At 45.4% G+C, this 23,158-nt stretch overlaps 1 protein-coding gene across 1 annotated transcript in view; it reads right to left on the bottom strand.

The window, feature by feature from the left end:
- The window catches only part of LOC309559068 (solute carrier family 15 member 2-like), a 93,974-nt gene that overhangs the window by 15,392 nt on the left and 55,424 nt on the right, over positions 1-23,158 (bottom strand). Inside the window, exons 10-18 of the mRNA XM_082262206.1 lie at positions 21,768-21,854; positions 16,696-16,785; positions 15,061-15,105; positions 14,875-14,907; positions 10,343-10,431; positions 10,174-10,255; positions 8,605-8,739; positions 6,542-6,703; positions 1,942-1,988 (exon numbers count right to left, since the gene is read on the bottom strand). Of these exons, the coding sequence (XP_082118332.1) occupies positions 1,942-1,988; positions 6,542-6,703; positions 8,605-8,739; positions 10,174-10,255; positions 10,343-10,431; positions 14,875-14,907; positions 15,061-15,105; positions 16,696-16,785; positions 21,768-21,854 (770 nt within the window). The remainder of the gene's footprint in view (positions 1-1,941; positions 1,989-6,541; positions 6,704-8,604; positions 8,740-10,173; positions 10,256-10,342; positions 10,432-14,874; positions 14,908-15,060; positions 15,106-16,695; positions 16,786-21,767; positions 21,855-23,158) is intronic.

Below are 23,158 nucleotides of genomic sequence, written 5' to 3'. Positions count from 1 at the left end.
TGAGGGAACCATGAATGCCAACATGTACTGTGACATACTGAAGCAGAGCATGATCCCCTCCCTCCAGACACCGGGCCGCAGGGCAGTATTTCAACATAACGACCTCAAACACACCTCCAAGACAACCACTGCCTTGCTAAAGAAGCTGAGGGTAAAGGTGATGGACTGACCAAGCATGTCTCCAGACCTAAACCTTATTGAGCATTTGTGGGGGATTCTCAAATGGAAGGTGAAGGAGCGCAAGGTCTCTAACATCCACCAGCTCTGTGATGTCATCATGGAGGAGTAGAGGACTCCAGTGGCAACCTGTGAAACTCTGGTAAACTCCTTGCCCAATAGGGTTAAGGCAGTGCTGGAAAATATTGGTGGCCACCAAAATATAGACACTTGGGCCCAATTTGGACATTGACACTTAGGGGTGTACTCACTTTTGTTGCCAGCGGTTTAGACATTAATGGCTGTGTGTTGAGTTATTTTGAGGGGACAGTAAATTTACACTGTTATACAAGCTGTACACTCACTACTTTACATTGTAGCAAAGTGTCATTTCTTCAGTGTTGTCACATGAAAAGATAGAATAAAATATTTACAAAAATGTGAGGGGTGTACTCACTTTTAAGAGATACTGTATTTACTGGCCCTGCAGCACAGGCGGAGGGAGGAAGATGAGGATAAGCCAGCGGTGAATAGGAAGCGCTTACAGGCTTCCTATTTATTCACAAACGGAAGCATAGTAAACGCAGTTTACTATGCTTCAGCAATGAATGGACACAGTTATCAGTAGCGATCGCTAACTGTGTTCATTCAAAAAAGAAAGGTGCCAGTAAATTACATTTAACAGCCCCTTCCCACACCCGATCCCCCTGCAGTGCAACTGGGGGGAGGAAGATGAGGAGAAGCTGGCAGTGCTGCAGGGAGAGGAACAAGAGGATCGGGGTCTGCAATAAAGCAGTAAAGCCGGTCCTCCTGCTCAACAAGTGCCTGGGCCCCCCTTTTTGAACTAAAAGGACCCAGGCCCAGTACAGGAGGGTCGGCTGTACTGCCTTATCAGTGGCCCTTGTGCAAAGGAGTGATTAGGGTGTTCCCAGGCACAACCTTTGTGCACACCTATGATTGTATTTCCTGTTACAAAGATGCATGTATTTCCTATGCTCCTCCACTCCATCTACTGGCCATAATGCAGTATTTTACCACAGCTCATAATAAAATAATTTTTTTTTCCCCGAAGAGAAAATAGCCTAAAGGACATTTGTTTTTGCCCACTTTGCATAGAAAAAGTGTAAATTCAGATTCATAGGACCAATGGAAATGCAAGTTTTTCAAATTTTGGAGGCCGAAACACTTTGCTGAAAATGATGTTTTTGGCATTTTGCCGATAGAGAAAAAGGTGCAGATTTTACCCCGATTTTGCCATGGTGATTTTACTGTGCTTATGATAGGTCATGTGACTCAAAAACCGCATCCAAAATGTAACACGGGTGTATTATTGATGCATTCTTGCTGAATTTTCAATGTATTTTAGCGGGGAGGTAAGATTTTGGAGTGTTTATTTTTATAACTGACCAAAAATGCAGAAAGCAATATTTTTTAACACAACGGAAGCGCAATGGACCAGTGTGAAGATGTACATAGAATTTAAAGGGATGCGTTTTTCTTGAGCTTCTCTTGCGCTAAAGATGCCAATAATGTCTGAAAATAAATTCATATTAATTTAAATTCATGATATTAATTAAAAAGTTGAATATAATACAATTACTATATATATAAAAATATATTTTTTAAAAAGAAAAAAAACTGTCATTTTTGGTATGGGTTTTCAGCCGAGTACATCCTGAATTCGGATTCGGCAATCAAAATTCACACTCGGCGCACCTCTAGCAGAAACATTTATATGTTATATATGTACATAATCTACAATCATCACGCAATAGTATGACGCACCTGATCCCTGCTAATCCATTTTCTGGCTTTTTATTGGGATCTTTGATCTACGGAAATAGAAAAAAAAAATTCAAAAAAATGTTACAATGTAACTGTTCAGTACTAAAATACATTACAGCTTATGTGGGAGACTCAGCCAGGACAGGAGGTTTTGGAGAGGACCAGGGGCAAGCCTCCTACCAGAAAACAACAAGAGAAGGGCGCACCAACCTTGTGCATTACCACTTAAAAGTTTATTAAAATCAAAGAAGGGTAGCGTACAATATACTCAGAAACGTAGCATATGAACAAGCATATAGGAAATGGGCACCGCTCGCTTCCAGGACACTTCTCTACTGCTGGATAGCGTGATGGCGTCCTCAAAACCTGATGTGGCTTACGCGTTTCGAGGGAGGACCCTCTTCCTCAGAGCCAAAATCGCCACTCAAGTTACGCCACTACGTTTGTGAGTATATTGAACGCTACCCTTCTTTGATTTTAATAAACTTTTAAGTGGTAATGCACAAGGTCGGTGCGCCCTTCTCTTGTTGTTTTCTTGTAGTGCCTTTTGGATACCCTTGGTCCTGAGGGGGGCAGCAAGACCACTTCATTTGTGTCATAAAACCGCCTAGAAGATTCACCTTTCCGCATACCACTTGAGCGCAGGAGAGATATTGTTGTTTTTTGGCAAGCCTCCTACCCACTGATTATGGCCCACGGAGAGAGCAGATCATCCCCTAATGATGGACCACCGCCTTTACGAACGCTGAGAGCGAGACTTGGATTACTTCTCTGAATAAAGACAATAAAGCTTCCCTTCTGGAGTGGATGGAAAGGTGTAATATTAGTCTGGTATGGGTTAATGGTCAGAGGGAAAATGGTGGCCCTTCCGCAGACTGGGTTGGAGAGGCTCCAAAATATTTATCAACAATATCCCTCAAGAGATCTATGAAGATAAATTAATTCCACTGTGTCAGACTGCTGGAATATTGTTGGTCTTCTAATGACGTGCCTAGTGGACAGAATACACAAGGTCATGTCTCTCCTATTGTGTGCCTCCTAGGTTGCAGTCCCATTGGTAATTGTGATAATTGAGGCACCTATTGTTTCTGTCTGTCTTCTCATCTCCTGAACAGGTTATATTGTGACCACTGTACCTTGTTATCATTGTGGGATGTTTATACTTATGATGATGTGTAATGTACTTTGTATTCAGGGTGGAAGGGCTTGGTGCCGAATAGTCTGGGTGAACACTGAGTCATCCAGGTGGCTAGTTGTTTAACCACTTGCCAACCACCGGCAGTACATATACTGCAGCAGGTCGGCTCTGTCCCGCCAAAAGATGTGACTGTATGTGAGTGGGGGCGTGCATGCCTATTCACCACAGGGGGAGCCAATCAGTGGGTCTGGTGGCCGCAATTGCCACCGGGCACCCGTGATTGATCTCGTGGAGACAGGATGGCATTCTGCCGCTGTAAACACGGCAGACCGCTGTTCTGTCAGAAATGAACACAGGGATCCTCCTATTTCGGAACACAAGTCTCTGTGTTCATCCAGTGAGCCCTTCCCCCTACAGTTAGAAAGCACCCCCTAGGGACACATTTAACCCTTTGATTGCCCCAGGTGTTAACCCCTTCCCTGCCAGTGTCCTGAGTACAGTGACAGTGCATATTTTTAGCACTGATTACTGTAGTAATGTCACTGCCCTCCCCCCCCCAAAAGTGTTAAAAATGTTAGTTAGGTGTCCGATCTGTCCACCGCAATGTCGCAGTCCTGCTAAAAATCGCTTATTGCCGCTATTACTAGTAAAAAATAAAAAAAGTAAATAAAAATGAGATAAATCTTTATCCTAGTTTGTAGACTCAATAACTTTTGCGCAAACCTATCAATACACTTATTGAGATTTTTTTTACAAAAATATGTAGTAGGAAACAAATTGGCCTAAAATGATGAAAAAAATAAAATTTTTAAATAATTTTTTTTTGGGAATGTTATATAGCAGAAAGTGAAAAATTTTTTTTTTCTTTTTTCAGAATTGTCGCTCTTTTTTTGTTTATAGTACAAAATATAAAAATCGCACAGGTGATCAAATACCACCAAAAGAAATCTCTATTTGTGGGGAAAAAAGGACATCAATTTTATTTGGGTACAGCGTCGCACGACCGTGCAATTGTCAGTTAAAGTAACGCAGTGCCGTATTGCAAAAAATGGCCTGGTCATTAAGGGGGGAAAACCTTCCGGTCCAGAAGTGGTTAATTAAAGAAGTTGTAACGTCAGGAAAGTTTTTTATCTTAATGCATTAAAGTTATCGTAAAGTCTCCCTTTTTTAAAAAAATAACAAACACGTTATACTTTCCACCTCTTTGCAGTTGGTTTTGCACAGAGCAGCTCCTCTTCTTGGGTCCCTCTTTGCTGCTTCTAGCCCCTCCCTCCTATTGAGTGCTCCCAGCTTGCTATGGGGGCACCCAAGCCAAGCTACAGCTCCGTGTGTCCTTTCAGATACAGAGCTGCCGTTCAGCCTCACCCCCTTCTCTCTCCTAAATTAACTCACTGACTTTGATTGACAGCCGCGGGAGCCAATGGCACCGCGGCTGTATCTCAGCAAATCAGGAGAGAGAGTCCCAGGAAGGCTGAGGGGCTCGTGAACATCGCTGGAGAGAGATAGGTGCTCAGGTAAGTATTAGGGGGTGCTACACACAGAAGGCTTTTTATGTTAATGCATAGAATGTATTAAGATAAAAAACCTTCCTGCCTTTACAACTCCTTTAACCACTTCTGGACCGGAAGGATTTGCCCCCTTAATGACCAGACCATTTTTTGCAATTCCGCACTGCGTTACTTTAACTGACAATTGCGCATATGTAGGACGCTGTACCTAAATAAAATTGATATCTTTTTTCCCACAAATAGAGCTTTCTTTTGGTGGCATTTTATCACCTGTGCAATTTTTGTTTTGTGCTATAAACAAAAAAAAAAAAAACAATATTTTTCACTTTCTGCTACATAACATTCCCACAAAAAGAAAAAAGGAAAAATCTAATTTTTTCATCATTTTAGGCCAATTTGTATTCTGCTACATATTTTTGGTAATAAAAAAAAAATCCCAATAAGCGTATTTTAATTGGTTTTTGCAAAATGTTATCGCGTCTACAAACTAGGGAAAAAATGTATGTCATTTTTATTTATTTATTTATTTTTTACCAGTAATGGCGGCGATCTGCGATTTTTAGCGCGACTGTGACATTGCGGCGGACAGATCGGACCCCTAAATGACATTTTTGACACTTTTGGGGGGGACCAGTGACATTACTACAGTAATCAGTGCTAAAAAATATGCACTGTCACTGTAATAATGACACTGGCAGGGAAGGGGTTAACACCAGGGGCGATCAAAGGGTTAAATGTATGCCTAGGGGATGCATTCTAACTGTGAGGGGGATGGGCTTGTGGAATCAACACAGAGATCTGTGATCCTAAATAGGAGGATCACAGGAGCCCTGTACTGATTCCTGAAAGAACAACGGTCTGCTGTGTTTACAACAAGAGACCGCCATTCTCTCTTCACTGGGGGCGGGTGCCTGGTGCCAGGATGGCTCCCGCGGATTGCCGTACAGGTACGGCAATTCGTGCAGCCGAGCCAGCCTGCCGCAGTATATATGCGGCGGGCGGTCGGCAAGTAGTTAAGGTGAAAAGCCTTCTGTGTGTAGCACCCCTAATACTTACCTGTGCCCCATCTCTGTCCAGCAATGTCCACGAGTCTCTCGGCAACCTGGGACTCCCCCTCCTGATTGGCTGAGATACAGCTGCGGCGCCATTGGCTCCCGCAGCTGTCAATTAAAGTCAGTGAGCCAGTCAGAAGAGAGAGGGGAGGGGCCCGAACGGCAGCTCCATGTCTGAATGGGCACTCGGAACTGCAGTTTGGCTCCGGTGCCCCCATAGCAAGCTGCTTGCTGTGGGGGCACTCGATAGGACGGAGGGGCCAGGAGCAGGAACAAGTGACCCGAAAAGAGAAGGATCTGGGCTGCTCTGTGCAAAACCAACTGCACAGAGGAGGGAAGTGTAACATATTTGTTATTTAAAAAAAAAAAAAAGAGACATTACGATCATTTTGACTTAATGTTTATAGTATATATTTGCTATTGTTTGGCTATGTTGATTGTCTTCCTGTTTGCAGTTTGTATTTTTAGGGCAATGTGATCAGGAGAGGAATAATATCCTCCTGTGGGGTATAAGCTATGTGTCTGAGTTTCAGTGAAGAGTCATTCCTTTGGATTTTATGTCACACCTTGTCTGTGTCCAATGATTGGGGTAAGAGGCTGGTATTGGTTCTCGGTCTGCTGGAAGGGTTTGGAGGGCGGGAGGCACTGCTTGGTGGAAGGAAGCGCCTGAGTGGGGTACCAAGTGCTTCCATCACAGATTATATGTATTATATGGAATTACACAGCTCTATAACGTGATAAATATTACCCAAAAAATGTGGCATTGTATTGGCTAGTCAACACTAAAGCATTAAAATGAGATAATAATATATACTGTATAAACCATAAATAACACAAGTCAACTACCACCCCCCCCCCCCTTCACATACCATTTATATATCACTTAATTCTGCCCAACTTACCGTTGTACAATACAGATCTCCATTTGTTTTTGTATCCACCAATAAGGAGTACGTGGATTCCTCCTGAATGACCTCTGAGCAGGGAATGATGGGTACCCCTTCCCCAAGTTCCACATTCACATTTGTAGAGCCGGTGAAATTCACTTTCACGTAATTTGGATCCTGTAGGAGAAAAACACAAAGATATCATCAGGTTTCTGCACCAGAGAAGCTTACACTTCAATGCCACTCACATCAGTCTCTGCACTGCACCAGAGGAGCTTACACTCTAATTCCCCCTCCCCCATAGTCACACACACTATTATTATTATATATTTATACAGGGATGTACGGTGAGGTCAGTGGCTGGTGAGGCACTGGCTAGATACAACCCCAATATTGTTTAGTGAAACCCCCCCCCTCCCCACATCACCATTTAGTGAAAAAATAAAACACATCACCAGTTAGTGAATAAATCTCGCGTCTCCCTTTAGTGAATAAAACCCCCACATCTCCTTTAAGTGAATAAGCCCCACATCATAATTTAGTGAATAACCCAACATCACCATTTAGTGAATAAGCCCCACATCACAATTTAGTGAATAACCCAACATCACCATTTAGTGAATAAGCCCCACATCACCATTTAGTGAATAAGCCCCACATCACCATTTAGTGAATAAGCCCCACATCACAATTTAGTGAATAAGCCCCCACATCACCATTTAGTGAATAAACCTCAAATCACCATTTAGTAAATAAACCCCACATCACCATTTAGTGAATTAACCCAACATCACCAGTTAGTGAATAAGCCCCACATCACCATTTAGCGAATAAACCCCACATCACCATTTAGTGAATAAGCCCCCACATCACCATTTAGTGAATAAGCCTCACATCACCATTTAGTGAATAAACCCGACATATCAATTTAGTGAATAAGCCCCACATCACCATTTAGTGAATGAACCCAACATCACCAGTTAGTGAATAAGCCCCCACATCACCATTTAGCGAATAAGCCTCACATCACCATTTAGTGAATAAGCCTCAAATCACCATTTAGTGAATAAACCCGACATATCAATTTAGTGAATAAGCCCCACATCACCATTTAGTGAATAAACCCGACATATCAATTTAGTGAATAAGCCCCCAAATCACCATTTAGTGAATGAACCCAACATCACCAGTTAGTGAATAAGCCCCCACATCACCATTTAGTGAATAAACCCCACATCACCATTTAGTGAATAAACCCCACATCACCATTTAGTGAATAAGCCTCAAATCACCATTTAGTGAATAAGCCCCCACATCACCATTTAGTGAATAAGCCTCAAATCACCATTTAGTGAATAAACCCGACATATCAATTTAGTGAATAAGCCCCCACATCACCATTTAGTGAATTAGCCCCCACATCACAATTTAGTGAATAAGCCTCACATCACCATTTAGTGAATAAGCCCCCACATCACCAGTTAGTGAATAAACCCCACATCACCATTTAGCGAATAAACCCCACATCACCATTTAGTGAATAAACCCCACATATCAATTTAGTGAATAAGCCTCACATCACCATTTAGTGAATGAACCCAACATCACCAGTTAGTGAATAAGCCCCACATCACCATTTAGCGAATAAACCCCACATCACCATTTAGTGAACAATAAAAAAAAAGGGCTAATTCCCACAAGTTCTCTGTTATTTTTGTGTCCGCTAGTAATTATTTTAGTGTATTTTTAGTGAAAATATTGTCTTAAAAAATTCAGAGGGGCCCTGCCAGGTAGGCTGTATGGGGCCCCGAGATTTCTTACAGCAGCCCTGTGTTTTAGCACATGTAAACGGCGTTCAAACCACGCATGTGAGGTATCGCCGCGAACGTCAGAGCGAGAGCAATAATTCTAGCCGTGGAACTCTAAACTGGTAACCAGTAAAAAATTTTACAACGTCGCCTATGGAAATATTTAAGTACTGAAAACGTGTAGTCTGGAGTTCCCCTCTAATCTCACAGTTCTGTACATTCATTCCCCTCCGCTGTGTCATGTGACTGCTCAGGTGGCGCGTCTCTTACCTGGAAATCTCCGATGGTCAGTGATGGCTGTTTGAACGGAGAATTATTTGGCACATTAACGGTGACCGCACCATTTGCAAAGTTCAGAACCTGCACGGTGGCTTCTCCCGCCTTTGGAACGAGCGGATTTGTCTCCTGGAATGCCAGAATAGAAAGAAATGGAAATAGTTTATTTATTTGAAATGCTTGTAACCCCTCCCATATACCCAGTGAAGGGACTATCCTCTGGTGATACACAGAGAAGAAACAAATCCTCCTACATAGGTTGTACCTGTTTATCTGCAGCACTCTCCCCTCTACATCCATTCAAAGTACATCATTTATACAGCTTGTCTGAGCTTTTAGAAAGCAGGGGGGGCAGAGCTGAAGTTACATTCTGAAGAGCTCAGTGAGAGCTGATTGGAGGGATGGGACACACCCCTTTCGCACAGCACACAGGAACAGAGCTGAGGCTGTCAATCACAAGCTGTGTGCTGGAGCGCCCTCCTCTGTCACCATTTTTCTCTTGGTGTCAGGAAAACTTGTCAGAAGTGACTCATGCTGATATCAGAGGAAGGAGGCAGCAGATTGGGAGATGTAGGGCCAGGATAAGACTGGGCCAGGGGGCAATTGCCCCCTGGGCCACTCTGATGCCCCGTAAAAAGGATGCACTGCTTCTGCCACAAACATGCCTAAAGGATTCCTGGTGAAGAGAAGTAAAAAGTCCCCACCACTGATCTACTGAGTGTGGGTTGAAGACAAGGACAGAGCGCAAGCCCCCCCCCCCCCCCCCATCACACCCCACCCAGCATTGATGGTGTAAACTGTGTCTGAGCAGAGGCCGGTTCCATGCCCCACTGGAAACTCTTCTGCCCCGGCCAGCCCCAACCGAGCTGTCCCAGCTCCCCCAACCTCCCCCTGCTGGCCAGGTCAGGAACCCGGATTCAGCCGGTAAGTAGAGAGTATCTGGAGCCGGTCTTAAGCTTGGAATGGGGGTCAGGAGGAGGATTGGGAGAGTGGGGGGGGGGGAGGGAAAGTGGGAGGGGGACCGAGTCGCTGCACCATGTGCGTCTGGTTTGTACTTGCCCCCTGGGCCAAACGTTACCAGTCTGCCCCTGCGTAGGGCAGTAAATACAGGCAACTGAGCCGCAGTTTTACCACCAGGAGGCCACCCACCTAGATTGTTACAATCAGACGGAGCTGTACACTTGCTGTGGCTACAGCATTTTTCACTCAAGGTGGAGAGTGTGACTGGCAGAGGGGAAGAGGGGGGGAAATCTTCTTATGGGGACAACCCTGGGGGACACCCTGGATTCCTTGAATTTGGAGGGATTTCCTCTCACTTCCTGTTTTGGCTATAGGACAGGAAGTAAAGTTAATAAACCTACTGTTGGTGGGCTCACTACCTCTGCTGGAAGTCTGCTCCGTGAATTCACTACTCCTTCACCAGTATACTTTAGTTACAGGTAAGAATCCACCTAAACCTGGACTGAAAATTGCCCCCATCTTTTATACTGAACTTCTAAAAGTATTAGAAGTCCCTAGTTCTAGTAACAGGAAGCAGATAAGTCACATGAGGCTTGAACTCACATTAATTTTGATCTCAACAATAGTGGCAACAGCGAACGCCAGAGCTGCCAGTATCATGCCGATGGCCATCTTTGCGATGGGGCTGTGGAGAGGAGGAATAAGTACAGGTGAATGGGTGGCTCACAGATACACCGAGCAATCACGGCAATGGCCAGACTTTATTACTCACTGGAAGTTGATCTTGCAAAGCCTGATCAGAGGGTAGATCCCCAGATCAAACACCGGGACCAGAATGAGGATCAGAAGTGGGTTCAGGACCTGGAGAGATAAGACATCCCATTACCATAACTCTGCTTACATGGAGGATCTAAATCTTATAAAATAACTTATTAAATTCCTGCAATAATATATACCATGGACACCATACTGACTCCATGTAGTCCTTGACTACAAATCAGGAATGTTACATTAAAGTTCTTAAATGTGTCTCTGATTGTTTTTCCTTAGGGAATCAGGAAATCGTTTTATTTCACATGGACAATGCTCAATAGGGAGTCTTTTGTCTTCCTTTTGATAAACTTTCGACCACGGACCATGCTCCAGAAGTCGTCAAGTCTGTCGAAACACGTTGGAAGGAGCTACAGTATATGGTGATGTCATCACACAACCCCAAGTGTCCCCGGAAGTGGGATTCGGCTGTTTATAAACATTCTATACAGCGCTGTTGAGTTTTTACATATGTAAGTGCAATTACTTTGCTTTAATACATTATATTATCGGGTTTTATACTATGTGAAGCACTTTCTTTTTTTAACATGGAGTTTATGGGATGTCGAACTGAGGAATAAGTGATATATGGTGTTCCTGTTGGTGGTTCTTCTATAGAAGTCTGTGCCCTGCCTATTAATGCTTGCAGTTACATCATGCAATATATACAGTATCTCACAAAAGTGAGTACACCCCTCACATTTTTGTAAATATTTTATTCTATCTTTTCATGTGACAACACTGAAGAAATGACACATTGCTACGATGTAAAGTAGTGAGTGTACAGCTTGTATAACAGTGTAAATTTGTTGTCCCCTCAAAATAACTCAACATACAGCCATTAATGTCTAAACCACTGGCAACAAAAGTGAGTACACCCCTAAGTGAAAATTGTGTCAAATTGTGTCAATGTCAAAATTGGCCCCAAAGTGTCAATATTTTGTGTGGCCACCATTATTTTCCAGCACTGCCTTAACCCTCTTGGGCATGGAGTTCACCAGAGCTTCACAGGTTGCCACTGGAGTCCTCTTCCCCTCCTCCATGATGACATCACGGAGCTGGTGGATGTTAGAGACCTTGCGTTCCTCCACCTTCCGTTTGAGGATTCCCCACAGATGCTCTAATAACCCTAATAATCGTAATCGCATCGAATCGTGAGGTAAGTGAAGATGCGCAGCCCTACTCAATAAGGTTTAGGTCTGGAGACATGCTTGGCCAGTCCATCACCTTTACCCTCAGCTTCTTTAGCAAGGCAGTGGTTGTCTTGGAGGTGTGTTTGGGGTTGTTATCATGTTGGAATACTGCCCTGTGGCCCAGTCTCCAAAGAGAGGGGACCATACTTTGCTTCAGTGTGCACAGTACATGTTAGCATTCATGATTCCCTCAATGAACTGTAGCTGCCCCAGACCATGACACTCCCACCACCTTGCTTGACTGTAGGCAAGACACACTTGTTATTGTACTCCTCACCTGGTTGCCGTGACACACACTTGACCCCCCAAGAGCAGCCTGATTCGGAGTATTTCCAAGGCTCTGTCCTTGGGCCCCTTCTTTTCTCTTTATACATCTCTTCCTTGGGAAAGTAAATAACCTTCCATAGCTTTCAATATGACCTCTACACTGACATCCCATGGCTTTCAATACCACCTCTACACTGACATTCAATGGCTTCCAATATCACGTCTACACCAACATCCCATTGCTTCCAATACCACCTTTACACTAACATGCCATGGCTTCCAGTACCACCTCTACATGGACATCCCATGGCTTCCAATACCACCTGTACACCAACATTCCATGGCTTCCAATACCACCTGTACACCAACATTCCATGGCTTCCAATACCACCTCTACATGGACATCCCATGGCTTCCAATACCACCTCTACACCAACATTCCATGGCTTCCAATACCACCTCTACACCAACATTCCATGGCTTCCAATACCACCTCTACACCAACATTCCATGGCTTCCAATACCACCTCTATGCTGACATCCCATGGCTTCCAATACCACCTGTACACTCACATCCCATGGCTTCCAATACCACCTCTACACTGACATCCAATGGCTTTCAATACCACCTCTACACTGACATCCAATGGCTTTCAATACCATGTCTACACCAACATCCCATTGCTTCTAATACCACCTGTACACCTATATCATTGGCTTCCTATACCACCTCTACATCGACATCCCATGGCTTCCAATACCACCTCTACACCGACATCCCATTGCTTCCAATACCACCTCTACACCTATTTCCAATGGCTTCCAATACCACCTCTACACCAACATCACCCATATCTACCTCTCTACTCCCAAGCTCACCCCCTGATCTCCTCATGTATCAAAATTTAATAAGCAACATATCTGTATGGATACCACACCTCATGACTTTACCATCAAGATCAATAGCGCAACTGTTGGTCCCTTCATGCATGCCAGGGTACTAGGTGTAATCCTGGACTCTGACCTCTCCTTTGGGCCTCACATCCAAAAAATTGCTTAATCTTGTCACCTTAACTTTTGTTACATTTCTAGAATTTGCCTCTTTTTTACCTAACAACACCACAAAACAACTTATTACCTCCCATCTTGACTACTGCAACTCCCTTCTCATTGGCCTACCCCTACACAGGCTGTCCCCTCTTCAGTCCATCATGAATGCTGCTAGACTCATCCACCTTACTAACCAATCTATCATGCTGTTACTCTCTGCCAATCCCTCCACTGGCTTCCATTAGCCCATCATATACAACTCAAAAGACTAAGAACAACCTACAAAGCCACCCACAACTCTGCCCCAAACTACATCACCAACCTCATCCCCACATATCGCCCAAATAGTCTACTTCTCTCTTCCCAAGACCTTCTGCTCTCTAGCCCCCTTGTTACCTACTGGTTTGCTATCCTCCAGGACTTCTTCATAGCCTCTCCCATCCTCTGGAACTTCCTACTCCAATCTGTCTGGTCATCTCCTACCCTGTCTACTTTTAGTTGATCCCCAAAAACTACGCCACCTCTACACAAAAACTGTACTTTGGCTACCTGCATCAGCTTATCCCCCATGGCTATTACCTTTTGTACCACCTCCTCATGCCTTTAGATTGTAAGCTCTTGGTCAGGCCCCCCCCCCCTAATCCTTCTGTATTTTATTGTATTGCAACTGTACCATCTCCCTTTACATTGTAAAGCGCTGTGCAAACTGTTGGTGCTATATAAATCCTGTATAATAATCAGGGCTTTTTTTCAGCTGGAACTTGGTGGAACTCAGTTCCACCACCTCTGGCTCAGGCCCTCTGCACCCTGCTCACCACTATCACTTGTAAACACAGAAGCCCAGCTTCTGTGTTTACAAGTGACAGCTTGTCTCCCAATGGCTCCCACCCAATGGGGGGGGGGGGGGGGGTTGGTTTGGTTGAGGGGTCATAATTGAGTTCCTGCACCTATTTTCTGAGAAAAAAATCCCTGATAATAATAATGATATTTATGCAATTTTCCTGAGCCCTGATGAAGGGGTTGTGGCCCTCGAAACACATTGGCTGTCCTTTGCTCTTTTTATTGTTGCCAGCTGAACAATTTAAGCTCTTGGACTCTCAAGGGTTTTTGTTTGTCTCTTTCTATGACCTATTATCATGGGCGTCCGCATGGGGTGGCAAGGGGGGGCAAGTGCCCACCCCCTGGAATCTCAACTTCCCCTTTAAATTGGTTGTTAAGCCACTTTATACTACCCTGTCTGGTCTGTTTATTAATCCTGTGTGCCCGTGCCCCTGTGTCTGTGTGTGTTTTAATAAAATAAGCCTTTCTTTACCTGTTTTCAGAGCGCCGACCGCCACTCACGTGACCCTCCAGCTCTCTCCTCTCCTCTCCCTGTCTGACAGCTGCCTGCAGTGGGTGGGGCTGAGGATTCCCCACTGATGTCAGTCGGGAGGGGAGGAGGAGAGGCCGAGAGGAGGAGAGAGGCAGCGGGTCACGTGAGTGGCAAACAGCGCTCTGAAAACTGGTAAAGAGCGGCTTATTTTTCCCCTTTAAAAATAAATATTCGCAAGTCATGGCTTGCGCGGTGACTGACATCAGCAGCCGTGCGGACCACTGTCCACAGCCCCAGACCCTTGTGCTGTCATTCCAGGAGAGGGGGGAGCCCGGGGCAAGGAAATTGAGGAGATTTGTGGCCCCGTGCACAGAGGCACAGCACGTGACGTCACAGCACGTACTGACGTCACGTGCATGCATGCGCCGCCTGCACGAACCCAAAACAGAGAGGGTCAGCTTTGGTTCTGCATCAGGTTTCTCAAACCTTTGAATGCCTGCCCTTTATGTGATAATGACTAAGCCCCTCCTCTTCATGAAATTAATGAAAAGGGGCGGAGAATGGCTGACCTTAAAATTATGCCCCCCCCCTGGAAAAAGTTCTGCGGACGCCCATGCCTATTATACTTTTAAGTTAACTTTTAATGATAAAAGTACAATGAGTGTTCCATACCTGTATCTGGTCCGGCTGAATGACAAATGCTTTCTGTAAATAGAATTGATAATAAATAATTAATCATCATTCACAGGCAGTATTGGGGGATGAAGGGGCGAGGGGGGGATACAAATGTTTCAATGTTACATTATCTTCTCTAAGCCGCACACAGAGATTGAACTGAGAAAATAAATCTTCACTTACGAAATCAGCATTCATTCTTGTAGCCTGAAGAGTCCATCGGGATCCCTGAAAGGTAACAGATATGGAAGGTTAATTAGCTCCTGTCTAAATTGGCCCTAGTATGTGTATGTATGGACAGCTAATCCCATAGCACATATACACCGGCCACTTTATTAGGTACACCTGTTCAATTGCTTGGTAACACAAATTGCTAATCAGCCAATCACATGGCAGCAACTCAATGCATTTAGGCATCTAGATGTGGTGAAGACGAGCTTGCTGATGTTCAATAACTAGCATCAGAATGGAGAAGATTGGTTGTTGGTGGCAGACGGGCCGGTCAGAGTATTTCTGGGATTTTCACCCACAACGATGTCTCGGGATTACAGAGAATGATGGAAAAAAGAGAAAATATCCGGTGAGCGGCAGTTGTGTGGAGGAAAATGCCTTGTTGATGTCATAGGTCAGAGGAGAATGGGTAGACACTCGCTACAACCAAGTTATGCAGAACACCATCTCTGAATGCACAACACAACCTTGAAGCAGATGGGCTATAGCAGCAGAAGACCACACCGGGTGCCACTACTGTTAGCTAAGAACAGGAAACTGAGACAAAATTGGACAATGGAAGATTGGAAAAATGTTGCCTGATCCGATTAATCGGGATTTCAGCTGCGACATTCAGATGGTGGGGTCAGAATTTGGCGCATGGATCCATCCTGCCTTGTATCACTGGTTCAGGCTGATGGTGTATTGGTGTGGGGAGGAGGGGGGTGGGGGGGAGGGTAATGGGTCAGGCTCGTGGTGGCGGTGTAATGGTGAGGGGGATATTTTTTTGGCACACTTTGGACCCCTTAGTACCAATACTAAGTAGTACCATGGTTTAAATCCCACAGCCTACCTGAGTATAGTTGCTGACTGACCATGCCAATTCCTTTATGACTACGGTGTCCCCATCTTCTGATGGCTCCTTCCAGCAGGATAATGCACCATGTCACAAAGCTCCAATCATCTCACCACTGGTTTCTTCACCATGACAATGAGGTGCAGTGCCGAGACAAGGTCATCCAGCGCCCAGGGCAAGGATGCCAAACTGTGCCCCCCCTTCCCCTAGGGTTAGGGTCAAGGCACCCCCCCCATCCCTGCAATAAACTATTACGCCTAGGGGAACCATCCCTCCTGCCCACCCCTTGTCCCGGCCCTGATGAGGTGTGCTGTGACTAAGGCTCATCGCCGAAACGCATGAGCCACCTTGTCTATTTTACTCACTGAGGTGTGACAATAAACAATTGGAAGAGTTACAGAGTTGCCAGCTGTCCTTTTGCTTGACATGACAATGAAGTCACTGTCCTCCAATGGCCTCCACATTCACCACATCTCATCTAATAGAGCACCTTTGGGATGTGGTGGAACGGGAGATTGGCATCATGGATGTGCAGCCGACAAATCTGCAGCAACTGTGTAATGCTATCATCTCACTATGGAGCAAAAGCTCTGAGGAACGTTTCCAACACCTTGTTGTATCTATGCCACCAAGAATGAAGGCAAAAGAGGGTCCAACCCAGAACTATCAAGGTGCCCCTAATGAAGTGACGGGTGAGTGTATATTTACATGATTACAATTTGTTTTCCATATGTTTTGAACCCGATAATTACCTGCTGGTCGAAGAGAGCCCAGAACATTGGGAGGGGGATGTACAGGAAGAGGACTTTGGTCACCATTTTCACTTCTGTAATCAGTTTTTTCTGAAGAAAAAGAAATTGTACAGTGAAACGGGGAGAAAATGAATCGAAGCTCAGAGAAGCACGCTGAGAATAAAGGAATTGCAGATTCCATGGAGAATGTGATTGCAGTTATGAAAGTGTTCTGGACATTTTATAGATAGGCAACTCCTGTCCTCATATTGATTAGTGGCTCCAAATTAATAATAACTACTGCAGTAGGGAACAGACACAAAAAGATACACTCCCCATCTTTCCAAAATAACTGTTCTGTTCTATTTGATGCATTTAAAGCCTTTTATACACATGATTACATAGGTATCACATTATTATTACAATTGTACTTTTATTGTAACAAAGGGCGTAACATAGGCAGGCTAATTCTTATCAGGACTCAGAAGAATGCAAACATGTAATGAAAACATTTTTAGTGCCGTGTGCAATACATACAAAATAGAATACAATAATATACAAGATGTACAAATTTCCTTTACAATCTCCCCTCTTCTGATCAATATTTTGATCATTAACCATACCTGCGGCTGCGATCACCTTTAACCTCCACAATAAAACGAATAACTACTGCAGTAGGGAACAGTTATTTTGGAAAGATGCAGAGTTTATCTTTTTGTGTCTGTTACCTATTGCAGTAGTTATTAATTTGTAACCACTAATCAATATGAAGAAGATAGGAGTTGCCTATCTATAAAATGTCCAGAACAGAAAGATCCTTTGTATCCAATTTCTATTTAATTAGTGACCATATTGTTGATGAACCTTCTGCTGATAGGACTCCTCATCCTCCAATAGGGGCCCCTGGTAACTGTTGGCTTATATAAGAAGACATATCTGACTGTGGAGAAGGGGTCAGCACCAAAGTTCCTGAGTCTGTACACCCACTGTGTCCATTATGAGGGGTTCCCACCATCCCTGTGCTGAGTTCCCGGGTCTGTATAAAGAATTTCAGATTCCATGGAGTACGTGATTGCAGTTATGAAAATGTTCTGGAGATTTTATAGATAGGCAACTCCTGTCCTCATATTGATTAGTGGTTCTAAATTAATAACTACTGCAGTAGGGAACAGACACAAAAAGATACACTCCGCATCTTTCCAAAATAACTGTTCTGTTCTATTTGATGGATTTAAAGCCTTTTATACACAGGATTAGGTAGGTATCACATTATTATTACAATTGTACTTTTATTGTAACAAGGGGCGTAACATACGCAGGCTAATTCTAATAAGGACTCGAAAGAATGCAAACATGTAATGAAAACATTTTTAGTGCCGTGTGCACAATAAGTGCAGTGTGCAATACATACAAAATAAAATACAATACTATACAAGATGTACAAATTTCCTTTACAATCGTCTCTGTTTTGATCAATACCGTATTTATCGGAGGATTACATGCACTTTTTCCTCCTAAAAATGGAGTGTTATACGCCCATATAGTAAAAAAAAAAAAGTCGGGCAGTGCTGAGAGGAAGAGGAGGGGGGCGGGCCGGGCGGAGCAGAAGGAAGGACGAGCGGCTGCTGTCAGAGGAAGTCCCGCTTCCTATGATAGACAGCACAGTGGCTTAATGTCAGGACACGGGACGTGTGACGTCTATCATAGGCGCCGGGACATCAGATGACAGCGGTGGCTCATACTCGATTCTCCTTGGCACGGCCTGCCCCCCTCTGCCTCATCGCTGCCTGGCCTTTTTTTAAAAAATATATGGGCGATTTGTGCAATGTAATGGCGCTGGTGAGGCTGCTTTGGGGACATTGCGCTGGTGAGGCTGCATTGGGGACACTTCACTGGTGAGGCTATATTGGGGACACTGCGCTGGCGTGGCTGCATTGGGGACACTGCGCTCCCCCCAACCGCCCCCAGCTGGCCAGGTCAGGAACTCGGATTTAGCCGGTAAGTAGAGAGTATTTGGAGCAGGGCTTCAGTTTGGAATGGGGGTCAGGAGGAGGATGGGAAGAAGGAGAGTGGGAAGGGGGCCGAGTCGCTGCACCATGGGCCTTTGGTTTGTATATGCCCTCTGGGGCGAAAGTTGCCAGTCTGCCCCTGGATTTGTGGTCCTCTCATTCTTTTTACATATTTATTTGACCCATGGAAGACATAGGGCTCAGGTGACCCCCATCTCATCATGGTCACATTCCTTGTATCAAAGAAAAAGAAAAGCTGGCGCTCTGGTCTACTATAGTGGAGTCGGTATGGCCAGTGTATAAAAGGCTAAAATAGTGAAAATACATACATAATAGGCAAAATACCTTTATGTGCATAACATACTTTCATGGGAAATACTCAAGTCTATCATGTAAGTAAACCAAGGGAAATAAATGTGCCAATGTGGCTGGAATGTCAGTCTGCAGCAAAGGGCCGGCTCCACTGCACAGGGAAGTCGGTTCTGTGGAAAATGCAAAAAACAAACAGGCGAAGCGCCTCTAAGTGCAGTAGGTTTTTTAATCCAACAGGCACACAAAATATAACAACTCACATGAGGTACATAATAGTAGGCTCGATCTGATGCTGGGAAATGGTGGTAAAGTCCAGTGTCCAGAGTCCGGGAGGAGAGGTGACTAAAGCCGGTAGATGAAATCGGAGGACAAAGAAGCCGGCTGTTGTCTTCCGGAACCGGCTGATCTCCGCGTATCAAGCTGGAATGCAGCGTCTGCCGCGTGACGTCACCAAGACCAGAGGGATTGCACGACGCGTTTCAGAGCATGCGCCAAGCTCACAGTGAGCATGTGCGCTCTTTTTTCAAGTGTTAATGCAGAGACAGCAGAGGGAGCCAGTTTTATACTAACGGAATATATACTAAAGGAATGTATACTCCCACTTATTGATTCCGTTAGTATAAAACTGGCTCCCTCTGCTGTCTCTGCATTAACACTTGAAAAAAGAGTGTGCATGCTCACTGTGAGCTTGGCGCATGCTCTGAAACGCGTCTTGAAATCCCTCTGGTCTTGGTGACGTCACGCGGCAGACGCTGCGTTCCAGCTTGATACGCAGAGATCAGCCGGTTCCGGAAGACAACAGCCGGCTTCTTTGTCCTCCGATTTCATCTACCGGCTTTAGTCACCTCTCCTCCCGGGCTCTGGACACTGGACTTTACCACAATTTCCCAGTATCAGATCGAGCCTACTATTATGTACCTCATGTGAGTTGTTATATTTTGTGTGCCTGTTGGATTAAAAAACTTACTGCACTTAGAGGCTCTTCGCATGTTTGTTTTTTGCACGTTTCTTGTATCAAAGCCGCAAACTATTATTTCAAGAAGAAATTTGTTAGTGGATCTAAATCTGCTACTACATCGAACCGTGCACCTTTTTTTCCCCCAGTTCTCCATTATTAAAAGCCTGACAGAGGTGCTGACCCTTCTCCACTGTCAGATATGTGTCTTATATAAGCCAACTGTTACCAGGGGCCCCTATTGGAGGATGACGAGTCCTATCAGCAGAAGGTTCATCAACAATATGGTCACTAATTGAATAGAAATGTGATACAAAGTATCTTTCTGTTCTGGACATTTTATAGATAGGCAACTCCTATCTTCATATTGATTAGTGGTTCCAAATGATTAACTACTGCAGTAGGGAACAGACACAAAAAGATACACTCCGCATCTTTCCAAAATAACTGTTCCCTACTGCAGTAGTTATTTGTGTTATTGTGGAGGTTCCAGGTAAAGGGACAGCAGGTATGGTTAGTGATCAAAATACCGTATTTATAGGCGTATAACACGCACTGGTGTATAACGCGCATCTCACATCTAGGAGGGAAATTTTAGGAAAAAAGCTTAAATTTTAAATAAACAGCATTGAACTCAGAACTTTTTTTTTTAAATCAAATGCAGTCTTACGTGTGCCCATGAATGCAGCCTCATCAGCACAGTGTTCATAAATGCAGCCCTGCCAGCGCAGTGTCCCCAATGCAGCCTCACCAGCGCAGTGTCCCCAATGCAGCCTCACCAGCGCAGTGTCCCCAATGCAGCCTCGCCAGCGCAGTGTCCCCAATGCAGCCTCGCCAGCGCAGTGTCCCCCAATGCAGCCTAGCCAGCGCAGTGTCCCCCAATGCAGCCTCGCCAGCGCAGTGTCCCCAAAGCAGCCTCGCCAGCACAGTGACCCCAAAAGAGCCTCGCCAGCACAGTGTCCACCAATGCAGCCTTCACCATTGCAGTGTCCCCCAATGCATCCTCGCCAGCGCAGTGACCCCAAAGCAGCCATGCCAGCGCAGTGTCCCCAATGCTGCCTCGCCAGCGCAGTGTCCCCCAATGCAGCCTCGCCAGCGCAGTGTCCCCAATGCAGCCTCGACAGCTTGGTCAGGGCTGGCCAGGGGAGAAGAGTCTCCAGTGGGGCATGGAACCGGCCTCTGCTCAGACCTCAGACACAGTTTACACCATCCATGCTGTGGGGGAGGCTTGCGCTCAGTCCTTGTCTTCAACCCACACTCAGTAGGTCAGTGGCAGGGACTTTCTAACTTCTCTTCACCAGGAATCTATTAGGCATATCTGTGGCAGAAGCAGTGCAGCCTTTTTACGGGGCATCAGAGCGGCCCAGGGGGCAATTGCCCCCCCCCCCCCCCCCCGGCCCAGTCCTCCCCTGCACAAATCTAAAAGGAGTTTGTTACAGGAGATCAAAGGATGAGGCCAGCACATTTCAGGGGCTCAGAGCTCCACCTTCATCAGAGATATAAGAACAAGAATGAACCCTGGTGAAGGCGGAGTTCTGAACCCTTGAAATGCGTTGGGTTTTTCCTTTGACCTCCTGTCTTGAAATAATTTTAGATTGTGGTGTTCCTTTGACATACTTTCTAGATTTCTTCGGGGACCCCCGGGGACACCCTGGTTGACAGACATAAGCCTTCAAAAGTTGGAATTTAGCCCTACTCTTGGGCCTCGTGCCCTAACAATACTTTTTATTTAATCAACCACGGACCAAATAGATGTCCTGAAGCAGAGAAAGGACGTTGAGGAAACCTATGAGCAGGCAGGAGACGCTCACACTTACCGAATAGCTCTCGGAGGCCCAGTCCAGCCAATGCTCCCGCTTGGGGAATTGCTTGGCGCGATGGTTCCAGCGGTTCTTGATGGCAAACTAAAGACGAGAAAGATAAAGCATGATGATTCAGATTCTTCTCACTTTGGAGTCTGGAGGTAAGAAGAGAGTGAGATGGGAAGAGGGAAGGGGGCCCTGAACCTGCTTATGACCAAATCATGGAGAGGGGGGTGTCCAGATCAAAAAACAGAAATATATTGAGCGTGAGAGAGCGAACAGAGACATGCATCAATGTGAACCTTCAAGGACTGTAACTCCCATCATTTGGTATTTGAAGATATCAGCTGGCCCATAAATGAGCATTAGACATGTCCTGCCAATAAAATGAATCCTGAAACTGTGGCCCTGGCTCTGCACACCTGTTCTTCCCATTGGTAGGGGTTTCCCTCCATCCATGCTCTGAGTTGCTGGATCATTTAGAGGGGCTCCTATCATTCCTTTATTGTGTTCCCAGGTTGTCCATTATGAGAGGTTCCCACCATCCCTGTGCTGAGCTCCCAGGAATATACAGTTCAACTGCTGTGCCCATTATGAGGGGTTCCCACCATCTCTGTGCTGCGTTCCTGAGTCTGTACACCTGCTGTGCCCATTATGAGGGGTTCCCACCATCCCTGTGCTGAGTTCCCGGGTCTGTACACCCGCCGTGTCCAATATGAGGGGTTCCCACCATCCCTGTGCTGAGTTCCCAGGTCTGTACACCTGCTGTGCCCATTATGAGGGGTTCCCACATCCCTGTGCTGAGTTCCCGGGTCTGTACACCTGCTGTGCCCATTATGAGGGGTTCCCACCATCCCTGTGCCGAGTTCCCGGGTCTGTACACCTGCTGTGCCCATTATGAGGGGTTCCCACCATCCCTGTGCTGAGTTCCCTGATCTGTACACCAGCTGTGCCCATTATGAGGGGTTCCCACCATCCCTGTGCTGAGTTCCCGGGTCTGTACACCTGCTGTGCCCATTATGAGGGGTTCCCACCATCCCTGAGCTGAGTTCCCGGGTCTGAACACCAGCTGTGCCCATTATGAGGGGTTCCCACCATCCCTGTGCTGAGTTCCCGGGTCTGTACACCTGCTGTGCCCATTATGAGGGGTTCCCACCATTCCTGTGCTGAGTTCCTGGGTCTGTACACCTGCTGTGCCCATTATGAGGGGTTCCCACTATCCCTACTGGACCTTAATTTATTTTAGAGTGACAATAGGATCTGGAACACAGAAAACTCCCAGGTGAACAGGAACAGACCTGGGAATTCTATCTGGGAGGTATCAGAGGCACTAATTCAGCCCACGAGGCTCCCCCTATAACTAATATATGTTTTTTTGGTGGAGTGGCTCTGCAGTCGGTGAAATC

The sequence above is a fragment of the Pelophylax lessonae genome (genome assembly GCF_965119305.1).
Source record: "Pelophylax lessonae genome assembly, chromosome: 6".
In the NCBI taxonomy this organism is placed as follows: domain Eukaryota; kingdom Metazoa; phylum Chordata; class Amphibia; order Anura; family Ranidae; genus Pelophylax; species Pelophylax lessonae.
The sequence above is the reverse complement of the archived record's forward strand: the minus strand, read 5'-3'. Positions and strand labels throughout refer to the sequence as shown.